The following is a 25846-nucleotide window of genomic DNA, read 5'->3' as shown; positions in this document are numbered from 1 at the left end:
ATGAGGCGATATCAGGATTCCTGGAGACAGGGGCCCAGCCAGGCAGGCCATATCCTCCGCCCTGTCGCAGCCCGGCATCCTTCCTCTTCCAGGAGCCCGGCACCCACAGGCCCCGCCCCGTAGGGGGGCGTGGCTCTGCGCGGAGACCCCGGCGGGGGCGGGGCTTTCGGGGGCGCTGCTGACGCGTCGCTGCTAGAGTGAGTGACGCGGCGCCGGCCAGGCCTCTGCCCAGCTCCCGCCGCCCGCCCTAGCCCGGTCGGTCCGCCCCTCGCTCCACGCCCGGCCTCCCGCGCGCGCTGTCAGACTGTGGCGGTCGCTGCTGCTCCGTGAGGCGACTGGCGCGCGCACCCACGTCTCTGTCGGCCCGCCGTCCCGTTGCATTCCGCCTTCCTCTCACCAGCCCGCGGCGGCATGGCTCACGCGCCCGCTAGTTGTCCGAGCTCCGGGGGCTCCGGGGACGGCGAGATGGGCAAGCCCAGAAAGGTGGCTCTCATCACTGGCATCACGGGCCAGGTAAGTGCCGGGCGGGGACAAACGGCCTGTGGCCCGGGGGCACGTGGGCTGCCTCCCAGCCCGGGACCGCCGTGCCACCGGGAACTGTGCTCCGGGCGTCCCGGAAGGTGTGTGCGGCCGCGGGGTGGGACAGCTTCTGCTCGGGCGGCGTGGCTCTCTGCGGCACCTGGGGGTGTGAGCTTGTGCTATGCACAGGACCACACTGTCTCACTTGTCCCCTAGGTTACTGTGGCGTTTCTTCCCGGAGCCCAAAGACCTCTTGGAAGGGATTTTGCACTTTGCAGATCCTGGTGCCGGGGAGAAAAGGGGCCACTGATCTGTCAGTTGTGTGTGTGGAGTCACTTTGCTCAACCTCGCTCACCTGCTGAGTTTGGGACCCCAGCGGCTGCCGCGTTTTGGTTACCCCCTTTCCAGAGTTCCAGATGCAAAAGAGATAATAGTAGTTACAAATTATTTTTATTCTTAATGATTACACACTTAAAAAAAAAAGAAAAAAAGTCCTATATAAACTTGTGGGAGTCATGTTTTTAATTCTTTTTTTTTCTCGGTTTTTCGAGACAGGGTTTCTCTGTGTAGCCTGGACTCACTTTGTAGACCAGGCTGGCCTCGAACTCACAGCGATCCGCCTGCCTCTGCCTCCCGAGTGCTGGGATTAAAGGCGTGTGCCACCACGCCCGGCTATGTTTTCACACATTTTGGAGCATAGCCTGACAGAATGGTCCCAAAGTGAGACCAACGTTTCTAATTCCAAAGGCATGAACTCTTGGGTGAGGTAATTATGCTGTGCTGTCTTCCCCCCCTAACACCCCAGACAGGGTTTCCCGGTGTAGCCTTGGCTGTCCTAGACTCACTCTGTAGACCAGGCTGGCCTCGAACTCACTGCTATCCGCCTGCCTCTGCCTCCTGAATGCTGGGATTAAAGGCGTGCACCACAACACCCAGCCCTCCCGTGCTATCTTGAATGTTGGGACCCCAGGTCGTATTGTTATGCCCAGATTTCGAGAAATACCCCGAACAGACCACCCAAAAGCCGAGGTCCAAATGCAATGGTAAGGAAGTCTTTAATGCAGGTTCGAACCCGGGCTACTCCTCCAATGCACTGACACAGCAGATGCAGGGAAGCGGCCTCGAGTCTCAATTGAGAGTTTTTTTTATAAATAGGTTTTAGACAAAGAAATGGGTTTTACAGTATATGATTGAATGACATTTGGGCAGAAAAGCTGCAAGCAGGGGGTTATAAGCCTTGGCATTTCATGGTTGGGTAATAGGTGTAGGGGCAAGTTGGCCTATAGAAAAGGTTGGTTAAAGCAGTCACTGGGCATTAGGAACTTTGGCCTTACTTCTCCTAACTGCTTGTTGCTATGTGCCAGACCACCTGCTGGTCAGCTTGACCAGCAGAGAGTATATTTGGACTTTCCCAAGGTGAGTTGATTGTGTTGCTAGGGAATATTTTTCTGTTTAGACTAGTTTGTGTTTTTTTTGGAATCTTGGTTCAGGCCTTGGCTAGGTTTAACACCAAATGGAGTTTCTGTTTCAAAATGGAGTCTGTCTGGTCCTTACTGCATGCTTAGTGTGGCTAATTTATCCCAGCCATCTCATAGAGGTGTTGCAACAAGGTAGGGCCAACCACTGCCTTGTCAACTCGTGCAGTGTGAAATTCAGCTATGTTGAAGTAATGTCCTTATCGTCGGAGTAATGTGTTGGGTGTATCTCAGGACATCTGATGGTGGTTAGAGTGATCCTAAAGCGAAGATGGTAAAGATGATAATATAGCTAATATGTACCACAGCAGCATATTTAGCATACTGGCTCATTAGTTTCCACAACGAAGTCTTTATTTCTGCTTTTAGATGTGGAAATTGAGGCCTAGGAGTTTGAACAAGCTGAGGTCCAACAGGTAGGGAGTGTCTTGTTGGGACTGCAAGTGGTCTCAAAGTTCTCTTGCTTTACAAAAGGGCAGATACATAGTCCCCAAACATTATATTATTTCAGTTACTAGATACTGATTATTCTTTCAGTCATCGTTGTATCTTGTGTAAGGTACTTACAATGGATAAACGCTTAGAAACTAGTAAGACAGGACGGTAGAAAAAGGATCCAAGGTCGAGGAAGAAAGGAATCGGGGCTCCCTCCCAGGTGCTCTACCCATTGAATTCTCCCTCCCCGCTTTCCCAAGTTCTCAGATTGATTATTAAGCTCAGGTATCAACTACATTCACATAATCTCTAAAGTAGACTTTTAATTAGTGTCATCAAGAAATGTGTGTGCCGTATTAGTATGGCTTGTATCAATTTAAGTGGCCAGCATTTTCAATTAGTGCAGCTTAGAAGTGGAATCTTACTCAGTAGTTGAAAACTGTTGTTTGGTAGATACTTCATGGAAAGGAAGACTTGGAACTGCCCCCAACCCCCACCCCCACCCCCACTCCAAGCTAGAGTTCTCCTAAAGCACAATGTTCAACATACCACTTTCTGACCAGAAGTTTATGGCTTCTCACTTCATTTCAAACTCCATATACCTACTTTGCTCTCAGGTTTGAAAATTAGATCCTTCTGAGCTCTACCGCCCATCACTTACCGCCCTGACATACCTCCCTGTATTTTTTCCTAGCTTGCTTGCTTTGTGTTACCTAGGCTTCCTGGTGTACCTGCAATACGGTACCAAATTCTGTAGCTACCACAGCTGTTTGCTCATGAGTTGAATGCTCTTCTGTTCCTTTTGGTTTATTTTCTAGGCTGGTGACTCCCAACCTCAGTTTCAAGGACCCCTCAAGGACTGTGGCTTTAAAGGGTCCGTGCCTTATTGTACATTTTCTTAATAATATCATCCGGGAACTTTTAAGCTACCCATTCTATATGCTCTCACCCAAGGAATAGGAGTAACCTGTATTTGGCTAGTTGGCTGGCACTAAGTGGCCAGGGAGGCTTGGAAGTCGTGTAGTTGGTTCTTCTGGAGGCTTTTGTACCTAATCAAGTAAGAGAGGGGAAGAAGGAGAGGAAGGGAGAAGGTGTTCTGTTGTTAAGACCTCGAAGTCCACCAACAGTGACACACTTGGTAGGCTGTGGCCATGCTGTGGGGTCCCCTTCTGTCAGAGGACTAGGGGGAAGGGAATAGGGCAGAAAGAGGAAGGGAGAGTGGGAACAGGAAGATACAAGTGAGGGGATAACAACAGGGATGTAATCTGTATAAATAACAGTATAAATAACAATAACAACAACAACAACAACAACAACAACAAAGAATATACCTCCAGATTCTCAAATAGTGCCACTCCCTGGCAACTAAGCATTCAAATATACGAGCCTATGAGTCTGTTGTTACTCAGACCACCACAACCAGCGTCTTACCTGTACTTGTGGTCCTGAGTGACTTTCTTTGTGTTATAGAGTCCACAATATGCCTATCTAATGTGCTCCTGTATTTGTGTGGTTAGTATTGGGCGAGGGGTGCCTTTTCAGTAAGCTATGGTGCTGGCCTTTACCTATCCTTTGAATCAGGCTCTCCTAAATCTTTTTTATTAGAAAAAAAAGCCACCACTAGGTGTGTAGGCAAACCAACATTATTTGGCCATGATTCCTTGGCAGAAATAATATATAAGGAGTGAGGAATACTATTTACCTGTCAGCATTCTGGTTGCTTGGTAGGTAATTATTTGAGTGAAGGCTCAGGACAACAGTCAGGAACTTTAGTAAAATGATTGTCAAGGACTAATACTTTGTCTCACCTGACTCCAGATAGCACCTGGCACCTACTTTTAGAAACTCTGTTTGCTTGTCTCAAGAAATTTCTTTAAAAGACAGGGTTTTACTCTGCAGTGCAGGCAGACCTGTAATTTACTATGTAGCCCACAGTGGTTTCAAATTCACAGCAGTCTTCCTGCCTCAGCATCCTGAGTGCTGTGAGTACAAGCGTTTGCCTAATAGTTTGGTTTTAAAATGACTATAAATCTGAGAAGTGCTTCTTACGCTCATCGGGTGATGTTGCGATGATCAGCTGGCACAGAAAGCTGCAGGAAGGGTAGGCCAGGAAGTGCAGTACTGTGACTTCTGAAAGGCATGTTTAAGCTCCACCATTTTTCTTAGTTCTCCGTTGAAGCCTCTAAAGGTAAAGAAATAAAAATGGTAGCAGTGAGGAGCCTTTCACCACCTATAAACTATTTATTGTTGAAGTTCAAGAGCAGCAGCCAATAATGAGATCCATTGTTATTATTTTTGGAGTTAGGAGTCATATCCAGAAGTAGGATTGGCATAGCCAATTCATGTGATCCTACAGGTAGTTAGTTATGGCCTGGGCTGCACCTTGAAAGTACGTTGTTGAAGGAAATTCACAGCTGGTGAGTGCTGTGAGTTCTGAGGGCATGTGTTCATGCCAGCACCCAGCATGGGGAAAGGAAGAAGGTACTTGGTTGTGACTTCATTATAAACTGTTCCTAGCCATCCTGCTTCCATTTGCATAATGGAGGGAGTGCTCGACTCTCATTCGTTTGGCCTATTTACAGTTCTGTATTACTTCTTTTTCTTAAAGATCTCAGCACCAATTTAGGGTCCCCTCCATGATTACTTTATCTTTTTTTTTTTTTTTTTTTTTTTGGTTTTTCGAGACAGGGTTTCTCTGTGTAGCCTTGGCCATCCTGGACTCACTTTGTAGACCAAGCTGGCCTCAAACTCACAGCAATCCGCCTGCCTCTGCCTCCCGAGTGCTGGGATTAAAGGCGTGTGCCACCACGCCCAGCTCACTTTATCTTTTTTTATATGATTACAATAATGAGCATGTGTTGAGCACTTACTTTATGCCAGGCACTGTTCAAAGTGTTTGACATTTTGTTCAAAATGCATTACTCTTTGAAGCAATAGGGCACTTAGAATGCATTTTCCTTATTTGCCCTAAGGGGCACAGAGGTTAAGATTATTTTGCAAAGTCATATTATTTCAAGTACAGATCTCGATAATTATATTTTCTACTAGGTTTTGAATTAGCATTAGTAAATAAATTCTGAGGATAGATAACTTAAACTGTAAAATTATATACCCAATTTGAATATTTTGAGTCATTTTTTTTAAATGAGATTGGATTTTGTGTAGCCCAGGCTGGCCTCACACTCACTCTGTAGCCGTTGATGACCTAGAATTCCCGATCCTCCTGCTTCTACTTCCACTCTTCTTTCCCAGTGCTGGGTTTCAGGCATGCATTGTACACCTGGTCCAAGCACTCTTACGGACTAAGCTACAACATTCCCATTCTCCCAGAGTTACAGCCAGACTAAATAAACCTGATCATTTATTGGATTATATGTCTCCATTTCTATTCATTGGATCATTTATTGCACAGACATTTGAGTCATGTTAGTTAATTCTTTGGAGTGAACATGTTGATAATAAACTGTGAAGACTGACTAAGACAGTTGCAGAGTGGAGCAGAATGAGTTGGGTTCCTAGATCACCATGGGCTTGAATTGCTGTGTAACTACTTCTACGCTACATGATGGCTTTTAGTATGTTTGCTACATAGTAGGAGTCTTTGCTCTGCTGAGAATGGATCTTCCTTTCTAGAGATAATAATAACTTTTCTTTCATTTTAGCTAAGGAAGCTGAATGGAAAGGTATGACAGTGAGTCTTGCTTTTCCTGAGGAATGCATAGCCTGCAGGGAAAGTTTTGTGGTATTTGAACCAAATACAAGAATATAGAGTTCCACTAGGTCAGCTGATTTGGTCCCAGTGTGTCTTGCAGACTGATTGTGCAAAGCAGAGCTTGTCTTATCTTCTTGTAAGAGGATTGTGAATAGGGACTTCCATTCTAAATCTTCCTTGCTGGGATTTGTAGTGCTTGGATAAAAGGTTTGTCATAATTGGAGATGAAAGAGATGTCTTGAGCATTGTCCTGCTTTCATCAAAGGCTGCTATGTGTCCTTATATTACATGTAATAAAGTGCTGTGTACACAGAGGCTGGGTTTAACTCCAGTTGATTGTGTGGCCTCACTGCTTCCTGAGTTAGTTTCTTATGCCAGAGCCTGCTCTGGACAATATCGAACAGGTCCTAGACCAGGGAGTGAGGCTGAGAAATAAAAGATCAGAAATAAGAAACTGAGGCAAGAAATAGTCAGAAACACAGGAGAGGGCCTGCAATCCGTACCACACGAAACCTCAGCTTTATTCACCAGTTCAAATTATATACATCTCAGACATGGGAAATCAAAGCAGAGGGCCACTTTCAGGAGATAATGCAGACAGACACTCTCAGGGAAAGGTGGTGTGATCTCAATTGACTCGGTCTTAAGGCCACAGTGTACTTTTTCTGATAGTCTGAAGACCTTGAATGTGCATTTGACAGAACATCTTGCTTAATCACGGTCTCAGCAATCTATGTGATTCTTATGCCAGAGCAGAGAGCACGAGAGCGGTACATATGGACAGAGAGCCTTTGCAAACGGCTCCTGACAAGGTTGCAAGGTGAAAGTTACTATGTGAGACTAGTCTGTTTCAAGTGTAAAATACTGTGAATTTACCATTGTATGCTGACTACAGTTTTGTGTAAAATTAAAATAAAACCCAGATATTATTATATTTTGTGGTGCAGTCATTTAATATCAGTTCCACAGATAAGACCAATTGCAGAATTTTAAAAATAGAATTAATGAACTATTTACTGTATTTATACTCACCTAGGAGTTATATTTAGCCAGAATTTGTTAGTGAAGCAAGAGTGAAAAACCTGAGCTATTTATCTTTGTAGAATGTACCAAATGAACAAAGTGTGTGTGTGTGTGTGCGCGTGCGCGCCCGCGCATGTGCAAACACGTGCTGATGAGTTATTATTGTTGCTTTTGGGGAGGCGAGGGTGAAGGAGGATTTTCAAAATTCCTGTTATTTCTTTCTCTATGAATATTAAAAATATATAAACATTTGTTCTAACTTCAGGCTTATATAGTTGAGAGTTTTGCTTTGTTTTGTTTTTTTGAAACAGGGTTTCTCTGGGTAGCCCTGGCTGTCTAGTTGAGAGTTTTAGTTTAGTAGATAATTATGGAGATACTTCGTGTGTAGAGCTAGGTGCTGGGGATGTGACAGTGGGTGAAATAAATATGAGTTTATCTTCAAGCAGTTGATAGACTAATGGGGTAGCTGTGAGATGAATGATAAATTAATTAGTATTTGAGGATAGAAAGACCTGCTCATAAAAATCATATACAATACCATTAATGCAACAAGTTAATTGAGCATCTCCAATGAGGTTTCCCACTGAAATTCCATTTTCCCCCTTTCTTTTTCTTTTTTTTAGACAGGTCTTTCTAATTTGCCTTGGGACAGGCTGACCTTTAACTTACTATCTTTTTGCCTCCTTTCCCTCCTGAGTCCCTGGGATCAGAGGCTTTCATCAATAGGCTTGGCTGAATTGAACATATTTTACCAAGGAGGTTTCTGATTATAAATGTCAAGTTTGAGAAAGAGTTATGAAGGGTGGGGTCCAGGGTTTTTTCAAGGGCTCTGGTTAGAGTCCATGCTGCTCTTGCAGAGGACTTGAGTTTGGCTCCCAGCACCCATGTCAGGAAGCTCACAAATGCCCCTGACTCCTGCTTTAGGGCATTTGACATTCTTTTCTGGCTGCTAAGGGCCACTCATGGAAAAAACTCCATATAGACACATATACATACACATAATTTAAAAAAAAGTAAAGATGGGGTCTTACCGAGTTTGCCCAGTGGCCTGGGCACAGGTAGTTCTGTGCTTCAGGAGCACATGAATTACAGGAGCATGGTATTGTCCACTGTGAAGATGTGCCGCTGAGGGATTACCTGTATGCTGCTTTCTTCTTCTTTTAGAATCAGGAATATTTCTCATAGGTGGATAGTTAAAGATATTATTGTTCTTATTCTTATTTCCCATTCTTAACATTGATCCCAATTGGAAGGCTTTTCTATTACCTGATCATATGCATTCATGAACAGCCCACCAAGTGTACATTAAATAGAATGGTATACATGGATTTTAAGCCAAGTGAAAGCATTTGGTGACTTGCTATCCTGTGGTTACATAGTTTAAAGGCCACATTCACTGATGGGCCAAAACTAATCTTGTTGTTGTTATGAGGCCTAGAAAGGCAGATAGAAGGGCTTGACTTAATGACATGAGCAATGTAGTGTCAGAGACACATACCAGAACTTAGTACCAGCTCAGGCTGAAATCTGAGCTCAACTCTTGCTTTCAAAACTAAGTTCAATGAAGAAAGTGTACCACTTCCCTAGTGTTCCTAGGCAATCTAGTTGGTCTCTGTGATGCTTCATTTCCCGAGACAGAGTTTCTTTGCGTAATAGAGCCCTGTTCTGGACTCACTCTGTAGACCAGGCTGGCCTTGAACTCTTGGAGATTCGCCTGCCTCTGCCTCCTGAGTGCTGAGATTAAAGGCATGCACCACCATCGCCCAGCTTATTTCCTCACTTTTTGTTTTGTTTTTTTGAGACAGGGTTTCTCTGTATGTAGCCATGGCTGTCCTGGATTCACTTTGTAGACCAGGCTGGCCTCGAACTCACAGAGATCTGTTGGCCTCTGCTTCCCAAGTGCTGGGATTAAAGGCGTGTGCCACCAAGCCCTACTATTTCCTTATTTTAAAGATGAGATTAAATGTACATCACAAACTGATTACAGGCTAGAAATGTTGATTATAGTGAATATAATGAATGTGTAGTACAGAAACTTTAGGAAATGGTAAATCTTACATCTTAAGAATTCCCAAGATAGGATTGAGAGGATGGAGAAGTATTTGGAAATGCATTTTAGGATGTAGTTTGCAGAATGAATTTGAAAATAATAAAAGAATGGAGGCAGGAAAGCCAGCTCTTGATTTATGAGGTAGAAGGCAGAGGATGAGAACAAGCCTAGTTGTAAAGGAAAGGGGATGGGCTACAGCAGTGTTTTGTGATGGGCTGCATGCAGTATCCTTAGAAATGGAAGATTTATTGACTTCCAGACAATTCTGGAGACTATCTGGATGGTATAACCGTGACCCAAGATGCAGCCACTGGGAGAAATGTTAGTTTTAGATTTAGTGAGGGTAGTTTTGAATTATTGTGTTACCTTGGGTTTGAGGTGAGAACATACTGTTCAAGTTCAAGTAACCTGTAAGCTACTTAAAATACACTTTTGGGACGATGGTAAGATATTGTGGCCCTTTCTTCTAACACCCTAGATAATATAGGTAGCATAGCAGTCAGAGATGGAAGTTTTAAGAGTGCCCTGATACTTAGCCCCTGTCCTATCCAGTATGCTTTGTGGTGGTTTTTTTTTTCCTTAATCTTAAAAACCATAATTAAAATCTACTTAGTGATGAAAGGGTGTTATTGGCTTATACTCTCTGGTCCCAATCCATCGTTGAGGGAATTCAGGGTAGAGGCTCAAGCAGGGACTGAAGGAGAAACCATGAGAGAACACTGCTTACTGCCTTGTTCCCAGGCGCCCATTACTTTTCTTATTCAGCCCAGCTCACCTGCCCAGACATGGCATCGCCTACAGAGAGGCTGGACTCTGCAATCAAAACAAAACAAAACAAAAACAAACAAACAAAACCCACTGACATGCCCACAGGCCGGTTTGATTGAGGTTGCCCACCAATTGAGACATCCTCAGAAAACTCCACGCTGCCAAGTTGACAACTTGTAGAACTTTCTTTGGTTCTTACTTTTCTAGCATTAGACTAACATTTTTCCTTAAGATTTGTCAGGGCATGTCAATTTCCCCTCACTTTTAATTTCTCCTTTCTCATTTTTTATTTATGTTTTCTTAATAAATGCCACAGCATTATCCAAGAGTTTTCTAGCTTTCAGTTTGTCACTTTTTCCTTCTTTCCTTGAGGCATTTTAGAAAGTCCATATTCCCAGGATAAAAGGAGGCAAAATGCATAACTCCAATAAGATGCTCTTGTGAGTGTAATGCATATGAAACGAATTAATGAGACATTCTTGAAGATAATCCTGTAGAGTTGAAAGCTGATGCTTAGTAATGTTCTTGGGGCCGTATGTGTGTGTGTGTGTGTGTGTGTGTGTGTGTGTGTGTGTGTGTGTGTGTGTATGTATGTGTGTTTTGACAGACTTTGTCTTGGGGAAATCAGTAATCAGTTTTTGTGCCAAGCCTTGTCACTTAAGTAGCTCAACTGCTCATGTAAATCTGCCTTTGAAATGTTGCTTTCTGGAGCATCCTTCATTGCTCAATTATATAGAAGGGTGTCACACAGAATTAGAGTTAGATGATTTTATCTACAGAGACTTTCTTTGCTGTAAGGTATTTACCTCATTTTTTTTCCCTCTGGACTGTTCAGATGATATTTAAAGAAAAAAAACCTACTACTTGTGAATTTTAGAGACATCCTTTCTCAGACCTTCATATTAATTGTTTTGACTTTAAGCTGAAAAACAAAAGATATTTTAAGAAAATATGTATATCCACAAACTATACTTAGAAAATTTACCCCCAAAGTGTGATATAAATGCTTGTGAATTAGGATTGATTGTAGTGTGAATGGATTGCTAGATTATATTTAATAGAAATATGCTTCTTAACGCAGAATGAAAAAGTCTCTAATTTGCCACATTAGTCCTCTTTTTAAATTAAGATATAATTTCCTGTGTTTCGGTACCCTCAGGTTGAATAGCCTTTCATAAAAGAGTCTTTTTAAAAAATCTGTATTTATTCACTTTTTAAAACATTTATTTCATTATGACTGCATAGGTGGAGTATCATGTAAGTCATGGTTCAGATATGAGGCCAGAGAACAACTTGGGAGAGTAGGATCTGTCCTTCCACCCTGTGGGACCTGGGGGTTGAACTCAGGTTGACAGGCTTGGTGACCTTTATCCACTGAGCCATCTTACTAGCCCAAAATATATCTCTTTAATGATGATAACATGGAATTTTGTAGATATATTGAAGTACCAGTAGAATTTTTCAGTGATCATTACTGATAGATGTAGGTCTCTTTGTAGACTTACAGTAGACTCTTTCAAAATGTAATCTTGGTTAGAAGAGACCCATAGGTCAAACTGCAAATATGGAACATGCTTCTGCTTGAGTGGAGTTCTTCAAAGAAATCTTGCTTGTCAAAAGTTGTTGGAATTCCTATATTTCTCCACACTTGCAGACTTTACAAGATAACCTACAGTTCTATTCGTGATGGCAGAATACAGCAGGTTCAGGGACAAATGACATTATTTGGTGTAGCCTTCTAGGTAGTATGAATTCATATCTGTGCCCTTGTTTTCATAGCATTCTCCTGCTTTGCTTCTAAGATCTGTAGGGTAGCATGCTGAGCTTAGGTGAAAGGTGCCTGCTCTTTGGTTTTTCACCACAATGGAGAAAATCTGAGGTTAGGAAACTCCTAATTATTATGATTATTATTGATATGGGCTCTTGCTATGTTTTCCAGATTGGTCTTGGACTAGTAGAGACAACTGTTCCTACACATCTTGGACTACTGGCATGTGCTTCTGTGCCCAGCTAGGAAGCCCTCATCTTTTCTAGGGAGGCTGCTAGTGTCCTGTTTTCAGTTCTTGTTGGTGTATGCCCATGGAGGAATTGCAGGACAGAGTTATAAGAGGATTCGGCATTGCAAGCGCTTCACACAATACCAGGAAGAACTAGGCCAAAAATGCGCCTTTTGATTTGGTATTCAGGGATTTATTAGGGTATTTCAGTGTGGTTAAGGGAACAGCATCCAGAGTAGTTAGTGCATGCAGGTCTTGGCTCTGTTTGTTAGGTTTGACAGAGAAGAAGGGCAGGAGAGTTTCTCTTCTGTTGAGGGTATTGAAGTCTACCAAAGAGTAGTTCTTTTTTTCTTTAGTCAGGGTTGCTGTGTGTAGCCCTAGCTGATCTTGAATTCTCAATGTCCCTATTTATTCTTCCTCAGAGCTGGGGCTATAGATGAGTCCTGGCAATTCTGACCCTTAGGAACACTTTGTATATATCTGATTTGGGGGAGGGGATGCTGAAGGACTGAAGGAACTATCTCTACAGTAATGCTGTTCTTTGGGGGATCTGCGCCACTAAAAGAGTATGCCACAAGCTTGTGGGTGCACTCTCTTATTGTGAAGTCTCAGCCAGCTCTTCAGTTTGGATGTTGGCTTTATGGGTCTCTTTTCTAAATCATTTTGCAGCAATTGGTTTCTATTTCATCCTAGTAAGTTCTTTGACTGAAGTAGGGTTAAAAAAAAAAAATGATAGGTTATCATGGTGGCTGACTGTTGAGATCAGAAACTGGTTTCCAGGTCCTCCAGGAGCACATGGAAGGAGACTAGATCACACAGGGAGGTTGTGATTTGATTAGTCTGGGGCCAGTAGACTGCATGGGTGTGAAGTGTTGATAATCGTGGGGTCTGGTGTACACAAGTGATTTGTAGGACTAGGGATAAGATATTTCTTGAGACATAGCCTTTTGCATCCGAGAGAATGGGAATGAATAAATGGGCATCCTGAATATCAGTAGCTTTCAGTTTTTATATAGGCAGGATTTAAAAAAGACCCTTGAGATTGATATATAGTAACCAAGTTTGAAATAATTGAAAATAAAAACTTTAGGAAAGAGATATTATTATCTGCTGTCAGTCATTGAGTTAAAAGAGTATTTTATTCACGGAAGTGTAACAAGGACATTTATTACCACTAGGTTATACACCTAGCTATGCAAATTACTTTATTATTTATTTTTTCATTTTGTCAAAGAATGGATTATAAATATGTCATGGATTCATTAATCTGTAAAGTAAATTTGGGAACCATCTCAATGGTGGTTTACTGAGTAAAAAAAGTAAGAAAAAGAATCACTTGGCTGATTCCCAGAACCCTAATAGAGTTTTCCTAGGGCTAGGGATCTTGTCTTACATCTCTGCTGACATTGTTTTAGATTATAATAAAACACAAAACACATCAGCTCATGCATATATATATGATCCAGAGTAGACCCGGCTCTGGGCATTGACTGTTTGGAAGGACACTGTGTGTACTATATGAAAAATCATCCTTCCTACAGACCATTCCGTATTGAGCACGGTACAAGGTCTTGGGAAGCATTAAGTAGCTGATTGCTTGGATTTTATTTTATTCCCTGTGTCATTCTGGGCAGACTCTACACAATGATCACGCCTTGTAAAGAAGGCCCTAAAGCCAGTAGAGTCAGGAGCCTGTCTGAGCCCTTCTAGTTCTGATTCTGCAGCCACGTGAGGAGTGTGAATATCCCTGGAAGGGAAATTCAAACCATTGTGTTGTTGTCAGTATCTTGAGACTGAAATGAAGTTTTAGGGTGCTTCTAGGAAAAACAAATCTTGTAATTTTGACCATGGGCTTTTGTCCTTCCCCCACCTTTTTATGATGTTAATTTAGACATCCAGTTGATTGTATTACATGGTAATCCTTGGGTGTATGCTCTTCATGTCTGGCTTTAAATATGTCTTGAAATGCAGTAGGTAAGCGTTAGGATCCCTTTTCTTCTTTCATCTTTTTAATAGATTATAGTTCACCACATAATAGTAGTTTAAAATTTCTTGTCTGTTTTGCTATTTTGACAAAACTGGGAAATTTTGAGTTGTTTTAACCTGTATAGAATTTTCTGTCCATTGAGTTGATTTTTAATCTTTACTGATGCTGAACATGTAGGTTTTTAACCTCTTTAAGCATAATCACAAGTTTGTACTTTTGCCAGACTTAAGAGAATTTTGGCTTTAATCACTACAAACTAGAGAATATTTCAAAAGAAATTCTTTACTCTAGCCCAGGGAGATGATTGGAAATCCAGCTGGAAACCTTAGGAGACTTACTGTGTAGGACACAGTGGTTGGTTGGGTGCTCAAGGGTGAGTCCAGGAAACCCGAGATTGCCATGTGGCTCTTGGAAAAGGGCAGATTACTTAGCCTTTATGAGAGTTTTGTTTTCCTCCCATCATCTCTTTAAATATACATTTCAGGAAATAAATGTAAATATAGGGAATAAAGACATCCAATTTTCTTTTAGCTTTCTTAAGGTTAAAATTTATATGTATAATGTAACCTAAAATTTAGTATGACATTGAGTGATGTGGATCATAGTTAATGCTTTATTTTTGGAGAGATTTCAGGGATGAATAGTCTGACGGGACCCTGAAGAGGAAGTGAGTCCTTGGTTCTACCAAGGAGGCAGATAAAGGCCGTCATGGGAGAGGCAGTGGCTTTGTTGCTGGAACATCATGGGCTGAGGCTGCCCTTCATGGACGTCAGGGGCAATAAGCCTTGAGATTTACAGAGGGGAGATCTGTGCAGAGCACCAGATGTGCTGTGTAGTTCTTCCCTTGGAAGAACAACCAAGTATGCTTTGAAAACTTATCTTTGTAATGTGATTTTTTTTCTTTTTAAGATTTATATTTATTTATGTTTATGTGTCAATATGAGTATATGCTCGTACCTTGTATGCCAGAAAGGGCATCATATTCTTGGGAGCTGAAGTGAGAGGTGGTTGTGAATTGTATGATATGGGCCGTAGGGATGGGATTCAGGTCTTCTAGGAGAGCTGCAGAGCTCTAACTGCTGAGCCACCTCTTAAGTCTCAATCCAACAGTTTTTGTTTGTTTGTTTGTTTTGATTTTTTTGAGATAGGACTTCTCTGTGTAGTCTTGGCTGTCCTGGATTTGCTTTGGTGTCCAGGCTGGCCTCAAACTCACAGCGATTTGATTGTCTCTGCCTCCTGAGTGCTGGGATTAAAGGCGTGTGCCACCACGCCCAACTTAAAACAAATTCACACCCCCCCCACCGTGTGTGTGTGTGTGTGTGTGTGTGTGTGTGTGTGTGTGTGTGTGTGTAGATGTGCCGGTGCCAAGGCATGCATTTGTAGGTCAGAATTCAACTTTATGGTGTCAGTTTTCTTCTACCTTTCTGTGGGTTCTGGGGATTAAACTCAGTTTGTCAGGCTATGTGGCAGTTGCTTATTTGCTGAGTCATTTCTCTGGGCTTCTAATTTAACAATTTCTGTGTTCTATTTAATTATAAGAAGATTGTGCTTAAAGGATCTGTTTCTTGTGCCTGAACTTTTGTCCTATGAGTAACTGTAAGAGAACTAGATGAATGTGTAGTCCTTGACCTCAGTGTTTTCTGAGTACCTTAGAGAGATTTCTGAATCTCTGTACACATCCTTAATCTGTACCAGGAAGTAAATAAAACCCTAGCTGTACCAGGAAGTGAAAGGGCCCCGGGTAATTGTAATTAGAAAATGGGAACACTATTATCTGTCTTTCAGGGTTTTCTAGTGTATTAGGCTTTATGCTAGCTATGTCTTTTCCCTGATGTCCCCTTTATCCTGCAGTTCACATTTTTTTCCTATTTTTAAAATATTTTTTTATTAATTTTTTATATTATTCCATGGTTAACTGAATATACAGATGTGGGCACCATTGCTAGAGACGACTACTTGTATTTGAGTTTATCTTAAACTGGCATACTAGGAACCAAACCCAGCTTTTCTGAAAGAGCAACAATGGTCTTCATCTTTGAGCCACTTCTCCTTTTCCTCTGGAGCCGTTTTGCCTATTTCATGAAGGGCTCACCTTGCTGGTCACAGTGGTGAATGCCTGGTAATCCCAGCACTTGGGGGACTGAGGCAGGAGGATTTCCAGTGTGAAGTTGAGTAACATGTATGTTGACATAGGCTTACTGCTCATATCAAAATAAAGCCAAGAACTCTTAGGCAGGTATCTGCCATACTTGTTTCTTTAGGAAAAGTTAGTGAAGGTAAATTACACCTGTTGCTGAGATTGGTACACACGTTTTCTCCATGTTTGGCACTGAAAGGGAGGTCTGAGGAATTACCTGTTTTCAGTTTACTTCTTAGTTCATAATATGGACTCTGCACAGACTTGGGCAAGGTGCTGACAAAGGTGTGTCTGTGTGTGTCTGTATCCTAAGGGGATCTGGCCCTGTATTTTTACTTGCTTATGTGAACAGCAAGATTCAGCTGACATTATGACCCAGAGGGCAGTAGTAGTCCTGTCCTACCCACCTTAGTCTTTCAGCTCGAATGTGGATAACAGTCACCCCCTTTCCCTCTCCATCTCATCCCATCGTGGGTGTTTTCTACTGCACTGGGTTTCCCTCACCAGAAACAGCTGTTTCTCAAGATTTGTGACTCATTCCTAAAGAAAGCTTTTCTTTTCTTTTTGGCAATTTGACTGTTGACTCCAGCCCTTTCTAGAGAAAAGCAAAGTCACTCCTTGCTGAAGAAGAAGGTACTGCCACTGGCCTTGAATTGGATATATGTGTTAAGATGGATCCGCGATATTTCCCAGGTGCTTCTTCTAGGGTCAGCAAGTACTGATGGAAGCAGGAGAACACAGGGCACTGAATGCCTAGGGGCCTAGGAGACGGGGAAATCCCATCAGAGAGCTTTCCTCAGGTACATCCTTTGCCCCTGACACCACCCTGTGAGGCTGAATTAAGACATTTTACTGCTTTCTAATGGTTTAATGTGAATGCGAGTGAGATGATGCAGGACAATGAGTGGCTGGTTGGTTGTTGGCATTTTATATATTCAAATGCTTTTTAAAGCAGGGTCCTGAAGAGCGCATTTCCAGATGTTCATATCCTGTTTCTCCATTTCTTAGTGAAGAAGTTATGATACCATTGTTGTTGGGAATATTGTTTTAGTATATTTCTCTGTTTTGGTTATTACTTTGGAATTACTGTATTGACTTGTTTGATTAAATTTAATTATATTACATAGTGATGCCAAATTTTGGCTGCAATTTTTTTCTTATAGATATTACAGGTTAAAATTTGGCTCTCACGTCCACCTATTAGTCATGATTTCATAGTTTCCTTGTAGTTCTGACAGATTCTCTCTTTCTTTTCCTGAAACAGTCTCACAAAGCCCACTTTATCACCCTCAGATTAGCTATGCAGCTAACTCAAGCTGTTCTTGAATGTGAAGAATTTGTGAACTGCAACCCCAGTCTCTACTGGAGACGAGATTCCAGACCTCTCTAGAAGTCAGAATTCTATATCCAAGCCCAGCTTGATAGAAAATCGAATACAAGTAATCCTCTCTAGCTGTGGCTTCTACATCTGTCTATTTGGTTAACTATGGAACAAAAATACATAGAAAAAAATTGCAACTGTACTGAGTCTGAAGTACATGTCCCCTATACAAGGCAATATAACCATTGAGAGAGCATTTGCTTTGCAGTAGGCATTGTAAATAAGCCAAAGCTAGGTTTGAAGTCCACAGGAAGATGTACTCAGCCTATGCAGATACTACATCATTTTATATAATGGGCTTACAAAGGATGCTATATGGAATTGTCTATTGCCTACATTTTGAAAGACGGGCCCTTTATCCCTGGAGGGTTGAAGAGGGAGAGCCTCACATGGCTGTGGGGCAAGGGTCTATCTGGATTTCTCTGTTGATTTTTCTGTTCTCGAAAGTTGGCCTTGAGTTACATAGCCACAACTACACTTGGAAAAGCTTTAGTAAAGAGTAACAGTAGAAATCACGTGCCACTAACCTGTTCAGTATTGTTCTTTCATTACTTACAGACACTATGTTGGTTTGCCTTACTAATTATTTTTCTCCTTCCTTTTTGGCTTTCCCACTTTGCTATTTCTCCCTTTCAAACTCCCATACCTTTCATCCTCCGTGAGTAGGCCTTCAGGAGTTGGAGTGACAATAGTGTATCTTCTGGGGGTGAAGTTTACATGCCAAGAAGTAGCAGTGACCAGAGCTGTAGTGACAGCCTTGCTTTCCTGGGGCCCAGGTGTGAATGCCTGTGGGTGGTCATCATGCTTCAGGAAGGGTATGGAACAAACACTGGAATTTTCTTTTAATAGCTCTGGAAGGGACATTTGTGGTGTTTGTAGGGCAGGGTCCAGGTGGAAACTGGCACTTGCATATTGTCCTTGAATCATTTCCTTATTCTGTTCTGAATTAGGGTTTTGTAACCATTCCCTTCTGGCCCCAGCTTCCTTTATATATAAAGTAGATGCATTTATAACTCCTTTGTGCTGTGCTATTGATCATCAGTGTTGGCTTATGGCAAACACTGATTTGGATACAAGCTGGAAAACCTAAAGGTTAGCAGATGAGTCATTATTTGTACAAGGCAGCATAGTACCTATTAAAATGAATTAAATTATTGCCCATTTTTGAAACTGCAGTTCAATTCTAGGTGGTTTTATTGGGGAAACTGACAGGAAAGTTATAGTTTTGGAATATATATGTATTATACAAGAGGACTTAATTTTGGTTAAGTCCACTTTGGTGCACCTGAAAGATGAGAAGTTATGAACTTGGTAGCCTTTTAAAATAATAGAATAAATATTTCCTGGGATTTTAAAATTCTGTAGTTATGTTTTAGACAGATTTTCTTTTGTTTTCTGACCCTACAGCATGGTTTATTGAGGGATGCTAATATGAAAGCACTTTTCCTTTACAGTCTGTCATATCTTTTGAGAGCTTTACAACATATATATATATATATATTTTTTTTCCACATCAGACAGACTACTTACCTTGAATCGACCTTAAAGTTTAAGATGCAAATTAAAGAACTGTAAGAGAAAGAGTAATTGACAGTGTTTTAGTAACACATTAAAAACAATCAAGTTACTTGAAAAGTAGATACATTGTTATTGTTGTTGCTTCATTGGAATGAACTACTTATTCAGTTAGTATTTGTTGTATATCTACAAATTTAGGCAGAAAGATACATGATGGCAAAGGGCCCAGGGATTAATTAATTTGCAAAGGATCATTGTGCATGCATCCTAAAGAGACACTTCTTTCATTTTCGGGTGCATGTATGAGGAAGACATGAATGAAAGAATCAGATAGTGGGAACTACATGTGTCATGGGAGAGCACAAGATGTGGAAGGGCTTCTAGCTGCAATAGACAGACATTCTATTCTAGCTACCTTTTTGTCACCTTGACCAACCTGCCTGACCAGAAAACAACTGAAAGGAGGACTTATTTTGCCAAGGGTGTTTGAGGTTCAGGCCATCATGATGGGGAAGGCATGGTGGAGCATCAGTTCACATCATGATGGGCCAGGAAGCAGAAAGTGGGACAGGATGTGGCCAAGAAGAGTAATATGTTCTAAAGATCCACCCCCTGCAGTAATACACTTCCCTCAAGGCCTCACCTCCTAAATATTCTAAAACTTCCCGAAGGAGTGCTACCCAACTGTGGGTTACATATGCAAATTATGAGCTTATGGGGGACATTTTGTATTCAAACCTTAATATCAGATATGAGGACTCAAGAGAAAGCCACTTCTGCCATGTCATCTCATAGTCATGTTGCTTTCTCTCTCTCTTTGGAATGATAATACCTTCTCAAATATCTTTCAGTGACTGCTTTTCTTATTTCATTGGAACACACTGAACAGCGAGCCCTTTCCTAACCTATCTAATTAAGAATCATTACTGGGTTGGAGCTGGGAGCTGGACTTAGGTGGAATGGTTAAATGGTTGGTGGAATTTGGTTGGAAAGTCTCATAGTCACAAACTCTGACTGATAATTTGCAATAATAACTACATTTCCTAGGCCATTTTCTTTGTGTCAGGTTGCATCTAAGTTCCTTATTAGAATAATTTCATTTAATCTTTCCCTAACTGTACCAAGGTAGGTACTGAAAAACTCAAGTAGTTGTCAATTTAGGTAGCTTTGAACCCCAGACTTGGCATTCTAATCCTGAGCTCTGTCTGTTTCCAGAGTTCATATCCACCAAGTATAGCCCATAGAAAATGTAAAGTATGCTAAATTGGTAGGTAGAAAACTCAGTTATACAAAACTCCTGTTTGTAGGACACAATGATTACCCTTTTCACTAATTATATAACATACTAGACTGTGCAGTATTTGTGTGTTGTGTGATGCCACAGGTCACAAGAGAAATTTCAGGAGCAAGTTCTTTTTTGATTCAGGTTGTCAGACTTTCAAGGTAACCTCTTTTAACAGTCTGAGCCATTTTGCCAGGCCTAATGAAGTTTTTCTTAAATTTAATCTTTTTAACTGTGTTAATTCTCTGTGTGTGAAATATGCATTAGATACAGGATGTGAATCATGTCTTTTTGTCCTTTTCCTTAGTACTTGCAGCCTTTCAGATCACATGTGTGTTGGCACCTGCAGTTGTGAAACAGTTGGTTTTGACTAATGGGCAGCTCTCTGCTGTGTAGGACTGCTCCCCCTAGAGGGGGAAGATGAGCAAGCCAGACAGTTATGGATTAGTCACAAATCTGAGGTTAAAAAAAAAAAAAACCATTAGGTCTTGTTCTGTGGCCCAGACCTTTTGATTTCCTTTACTTGTAGCATCTTCTTTCACGAAGCCCTCTGGTTTGTTGTGTGGCTACTAATCTTCCTTTCTTGTTACACTAAGAACAAGCCTGAGGCCCTCCTGTCATATAATAGATGTCTGCTCTCATTTAAAATACAAAGTGTTTAACAGTAGAAATGTAGGAAGTAATATCAAGAGTAGAATATTGTGTAAGATATAAATATTGAGTTTTTGGCCTATTTATTTAAATATTTTCTATAACAAACTATTAATAGTTAGAGAGATGAAAATCTAAAATAGTGATCTTGGAGCAATAACAATGGCTTCTTCAGTAAGCTTGAGATAAAGTTGAGAAAGATTCCCACCCTTGTTTTAGGGACTGGCTCAGGTCCCCAATCTGGGGTCACTGAACACAGAAAACAGTCTCCCTATAACAGTTATGCCCTCATTTCTCCTTAATGAAGAGGGGGATAGTGAATTTTCTGAGACATGTTTTATAATTTTCTTATTATAGTTCAGGCTTAAGGATTTAGTGATATTTAAAAATAATGTGCAAGTTTTAATTAAAGAATCCTAAAACATGGTCTGAATTTATAGCTTTTAAGTTTCTACATCTTAGAATACTGTTTTCTAGTGTGTTTTTATTTCCCATTGGGGAGTTGAGCTGTACCAGTTTGGTTCCCATAAATTTATGAGAGAATGTTTTTATTAATATATAGAGAGTTTCTTCTAAGCATCTAAGATCCATGGACAAAAATCCACTATTGCCACCTCTGCTTTGTCCTTTAAAGTTCTAGGAAAGTTGTATGAACACCATGTATGACACCATATGACACTGCGTGACTGTTAAGTGTGTGTGTTGGAAATCAAGAATAGTAGCTTGTATTTAAGGCTTGAACAATAATTTGATAATTTGTGAGTTATTTAACCTTTTTATGTAACAGTTTTTGTCATCTTTGAAATATGGGCTACTAGGTACAAATAAGCTAACCATGTTGTTCATTTGTGATGCCCTGGAGACAGAGCTGGCTTCCTGAAAATGGTGGCTGAGTCCTTAATGATCTGGGAAAGGGAGTGTCTATCTTTCTTCACTTCTCCTGCCCAAGCATTTTGCATGCCTGAACTATGTCTGCCTTGTAACATTGGCAAACACCTGTGTATTCAACTTCCTGTTTTTCAGATTCTATTTAATTATTTAAATATTTAATTTATGCATAGCTGTGTGTATCTATGTATCAGTATGCTGGGTGTGATGGGCGAGCACAGAGGCTAGAAGAAGGTGCTAGATCCCCCGGAGCTGTAGTTACACACAGTGTGAGCTGCCCAAGTCTTTTGGAAGAACAGCAAGCACTCCTAACCACCAACCTGTCTCTCCAGGCCTTGAAATCCTGTTTTTAAAAAATAGTGTCTGTTTTTATGTCCCCTGAGAAATTTATTGGTGTAACAATTCCTTGTTGTCTTTAGAAAATTGTCTGTTAATCTTGTAGTCTTCCCAGAAGAGCCTCCCAATGGAAAGGAGAAAGAGGGCAGTATGTGAGACTTGGTTTTATTTTTATACTATGACAATACGCTAAAGGCTTTTGGGGGTTATATTCATTCCTCCAACAAATATATTTTTTATGATTTACTTATTTATTTTATGTGTATCAGCATTTTGCCTGTATGTATGTTTGTGTGAAGATGTTGGATTCCATGGAACTGGAATTACAGACACTTGTGAGCTGCCATGTGGGTGCTGGGAATTGAACCTGGGTCCTCTGGAAGAGTAGTCAGTTCTCTGAACTGCTGAGCCATCTCTCCAGCCCCTCTCCAACAAATATTTATTGAGCATTTTCTAGGTGCTATAAACAGTTCCAGGAATAATGGTGACAAATCAAGGGATAACGTATTACATGCAAAATAACATTTGTAAGTTTTCTTATAATTTTAAGCCCTGAGCTTCTTTAAGCGAATGACTTCAGTATTTTGTTTTTCTTGTGACATGGACAACCAGTTAGTTGCTTACTGTTCTAGTTAGCGTTACCTTTGCTGTGATAAAGTGCCATGAAAAAAAGCAACTTGGGGAGGAAAGGGTTTCTTTTGCTTGCAATTTTATATCAGAAGTATCAGCAATAGCTCACAGTTGATCAAAAGTGGTGAGGGCAGGAACTCACACAGAACAAGAATCTGGAGGCAAGAGCTGATGCAGAGGTCATGGAGGGGTGCTGCTTACCGGCATGCTTTACATGCCTAGTCCAGCCTGCTTTCTTTTAGAATGCAGGACCATTAGCCCAGGGATGGACCCTCCTTCATGGGCTGGGCCCTCCTCTATCAATCACTAATTAAGAAAATGCTGTATAGGCTTGCCTACAGCCCAATTTAATGGCAGCATTTTTTTTTAATTGAGGCTTTTTCCTCTCAGGTGACTTTAGCCTGTGTCAAGTTGACATAAAACTGTCCAGAATACTTACTGTTTGTCCTCTCTTCCCTGTAAGCACAATTCCTATATCATTATTATTGTTATTATTATCCTCATCATCAATCATTCTTATTTGGGGATCTGATCATACTTAGTTAAAAGATGGCATTTTCCATTTTCTTAAGTAGTTGCTGTTATTCTATGACTGAATTTGGGCTAATGAGTATAGGAGAAAGTACTTTGTAAACCTTCTGGAAAAGGATATGGTAATTGTTGACCCAGGAAACAACTGCTCTGTACTGGCCAATTTGCAGATTTCTTTATATGTCTCAGGTTGAGTTCTTATATGTAACTTTACCTAATTTTGGAAGAACAGGCTCCTATTTTCTTTTCCTCCTTCCTTTTCTCCCTCCCTCTTTCCCTCCCTCCTTCTTCCTCTTCCTCTTCCTCCTCCTCCTCCTTCTTCTTCTTCTTCTTTTCTCTCTCTCTCTCTCTCTCTCTCTCTCTCTCTCTCTCTCTCTCTCTCTCTCCCCCTCTCTTTGAGACAGGGTCTCTCTACCTCTCTACACAGCCCTAGCTATTGTGGAATTCACTATGTAGATCAGGCTGGCCTCAAACTCACAGACATCCACCTGCCTCTTCCTCCCAAGTAATGGGATTAAAGGCATGTGCCACCATGCCTGGTGATGCAAGCTCCTATTTTCATGGTTTTCTCTAACCTCAAAGCATGAGTGAATATTTTCAGTCAGCTGATTTTGGGAGTGGACTTTAATGTACTATCCTTTCCTTATGATCTTGGTGGCTTGGTAGTGCCATTCCAGATTGCAGGTAAAGAAGTGTTTGGATTAACAATGACTGTCAGCTGGACTGCTCCTAACCAAGTGTGCTGGGAGTACTGTATAGTCGCGTCTAAGATGCAGTCTTTAGATCAGCAGCACTGGCTGAAACCTAGGCATTTCTTAAGAATTTCAAGGCTGTTCTCCATCCCCTGGATGGGGAGGCCTGGTGGCACTCAGAGGAAGGATAGCAGGCTACCAAGAAGAGACTTGATACCCTATGAGCATATACAGGGGGAAGAGGTCCCCCTCAGTCTTAGGGGAGGGGAGTAAGGGGAAAATGGGAGGGAGAGAGGAATGGTAGAATACAAGGGATGGGATAACAACTGAGATGTAATATGAATAAATTAATAAAATATATTAAAAAAAGAATTTCAAGGCTGTTCTCCAGACATAGTGAATCAGAACTTGGCGTGGTGAGCACAATTTGTGTTTCACTGAGTGATTCGGAAGTTGGCTAAAGCTCAGTGACCACTATTGTGGGGCAGAGATGTAGATTATTGGTAGAGCGTTTGTGTAGCATTTGGAAGGTTCAGTGTCAAGCACCAGAAAAGCAAGCAAGCGACAATGACATCAACCCATCATCATCACTACCACTACCATCACCACTGCCACCACCGCCACAACAAAAGAGCATTGCTATTTGATCTTCTACATTTTGACATTCAGAAGATGCTATAAGAACATGGCTAGGGAACAGTGAGTGGGTAGGTTTCAAGGTACTGAGAATGACTACTCAATTGTGTTTAACTTGTTTCTTCATATTTATTATTAAACAGATGAATGAGCACTTCAGAAAATGGAAAAAATCATGCAAGAGATAAGTATACTTGCCAGGCATCAGTGACACATGTTAGTGTCTCCTAGTATCTTCAGAGGCACCCTTGAAGTTTGTCAGTTAATGTAGCCATCGAAATGAAAACCTAGAACCATTTAGAATAAAAGAAAAGTACACTTTACTCCAAGAGGAAACACTGATGCCATATTTGTGTATTTGTGCTTTTAGTGTTCCTCTGTATAACTGCAAAACTGTTTCAACAGAAATGGACAAATTGCTTGAAAAGGATAGTTTACTCAAACTGACTCATGATGAATAGAATACATATGCTGTAGTGCATCTATTAAAGAAATTATGTCACCAAAACCCTGTTTCACATGGAAGAGCCCAGTGACTAAAGAAACAAACAGCTCAACACTTCAAGGTTTCTACTGAACAGTGCCAAAGGGGTCAGATGCAGGAGTTGAGAATAACAAGTGCAAAGGCACCAACCTAAAATCGTGCTTGGTAAGGTGTCAATGTTTAGGTACCACATTGTCAAGACACATGAGATTTTGGTGAGCTGTTTGGGCATTATTTTAATATAAGCAGAAACAGGTACAAGTTAATTAAATTAGAAGAGATTTATGGCCTGACTCAGTAACCCTCAGTTGTTGTGTGGGTGGTGGGCTGTAGAGGGCAACAGTGGACAGATGCTTTGGTTAACTTGGACCTGCCCGCATGTTGAGAATGGGTCTGTTTGGGATATACCTTTGAGGCAGAAGCCTAAAGGTAGCCAGGAAATTGATGTTGGATGCATGGTGGCAAACTAATGCATGATGTATCCTAGAATCTGGAAGATGTTGTGAAGGATAAACCAAGTCAGATACGCAAGGCCCTAGCGTTGTAGTTGCTGGGCACGTGCTTTCTTAGGAATATGTCATTTCAACCAGGAAGGTTTTGACAGTCAAGTTGTACAAAGATACTCATTCTCAAAGTAAATTGTGCCCCCTTCTCTCCTTACCTGTAAGGGAAAGGCAAAATACAGGTCTAGATAGATTCACAATGGTTTTATCT

At 41.2% G+C, this 25846-nt stretch overlaps 1 protein-coding gene across 1 annotated transcript in view; it reads left to right on the top strand.

Annotated features, from left to right (window-relative positions):
- The first annotated feature begins 287 nt into the window (after positions 1-287).
- Gmds (GDP-mannose 4,6-dehydratase) overlaps positions 288-25846 on the top strand; it is a 534897-nt gene continuing 509338 nt past the window's right edge. Inside the window, exon 1 of the mRNA XM_051169591.1 lies at positions 288-513. Coding sequence (XP_051025548.1) covers positions 412-513 — 102 coding nt within the window. The 5' untranslated portion in view covers positions 288-411. The remainder of the gene's footprint in view (positions 514-25846) is intronic.

The sequence above is a fragment of the Acomys russatus genome, chromosome 3, assembly GCF_903995435.1.
Source record: "Acomys russatus chromosome 3, mAcoRus1.1, whole genome shotgun sequence".
Lineage (NCBI taxonomy): Eukaryota > Metazoa > Chordata > Mammalia > Rodentia > Muridae > Acomys > Acomys russatus.
Note: the sequence above shows the minus strand (reverse complement) of the source record. Positions and strands in the feature narration are given on the sequence as shown.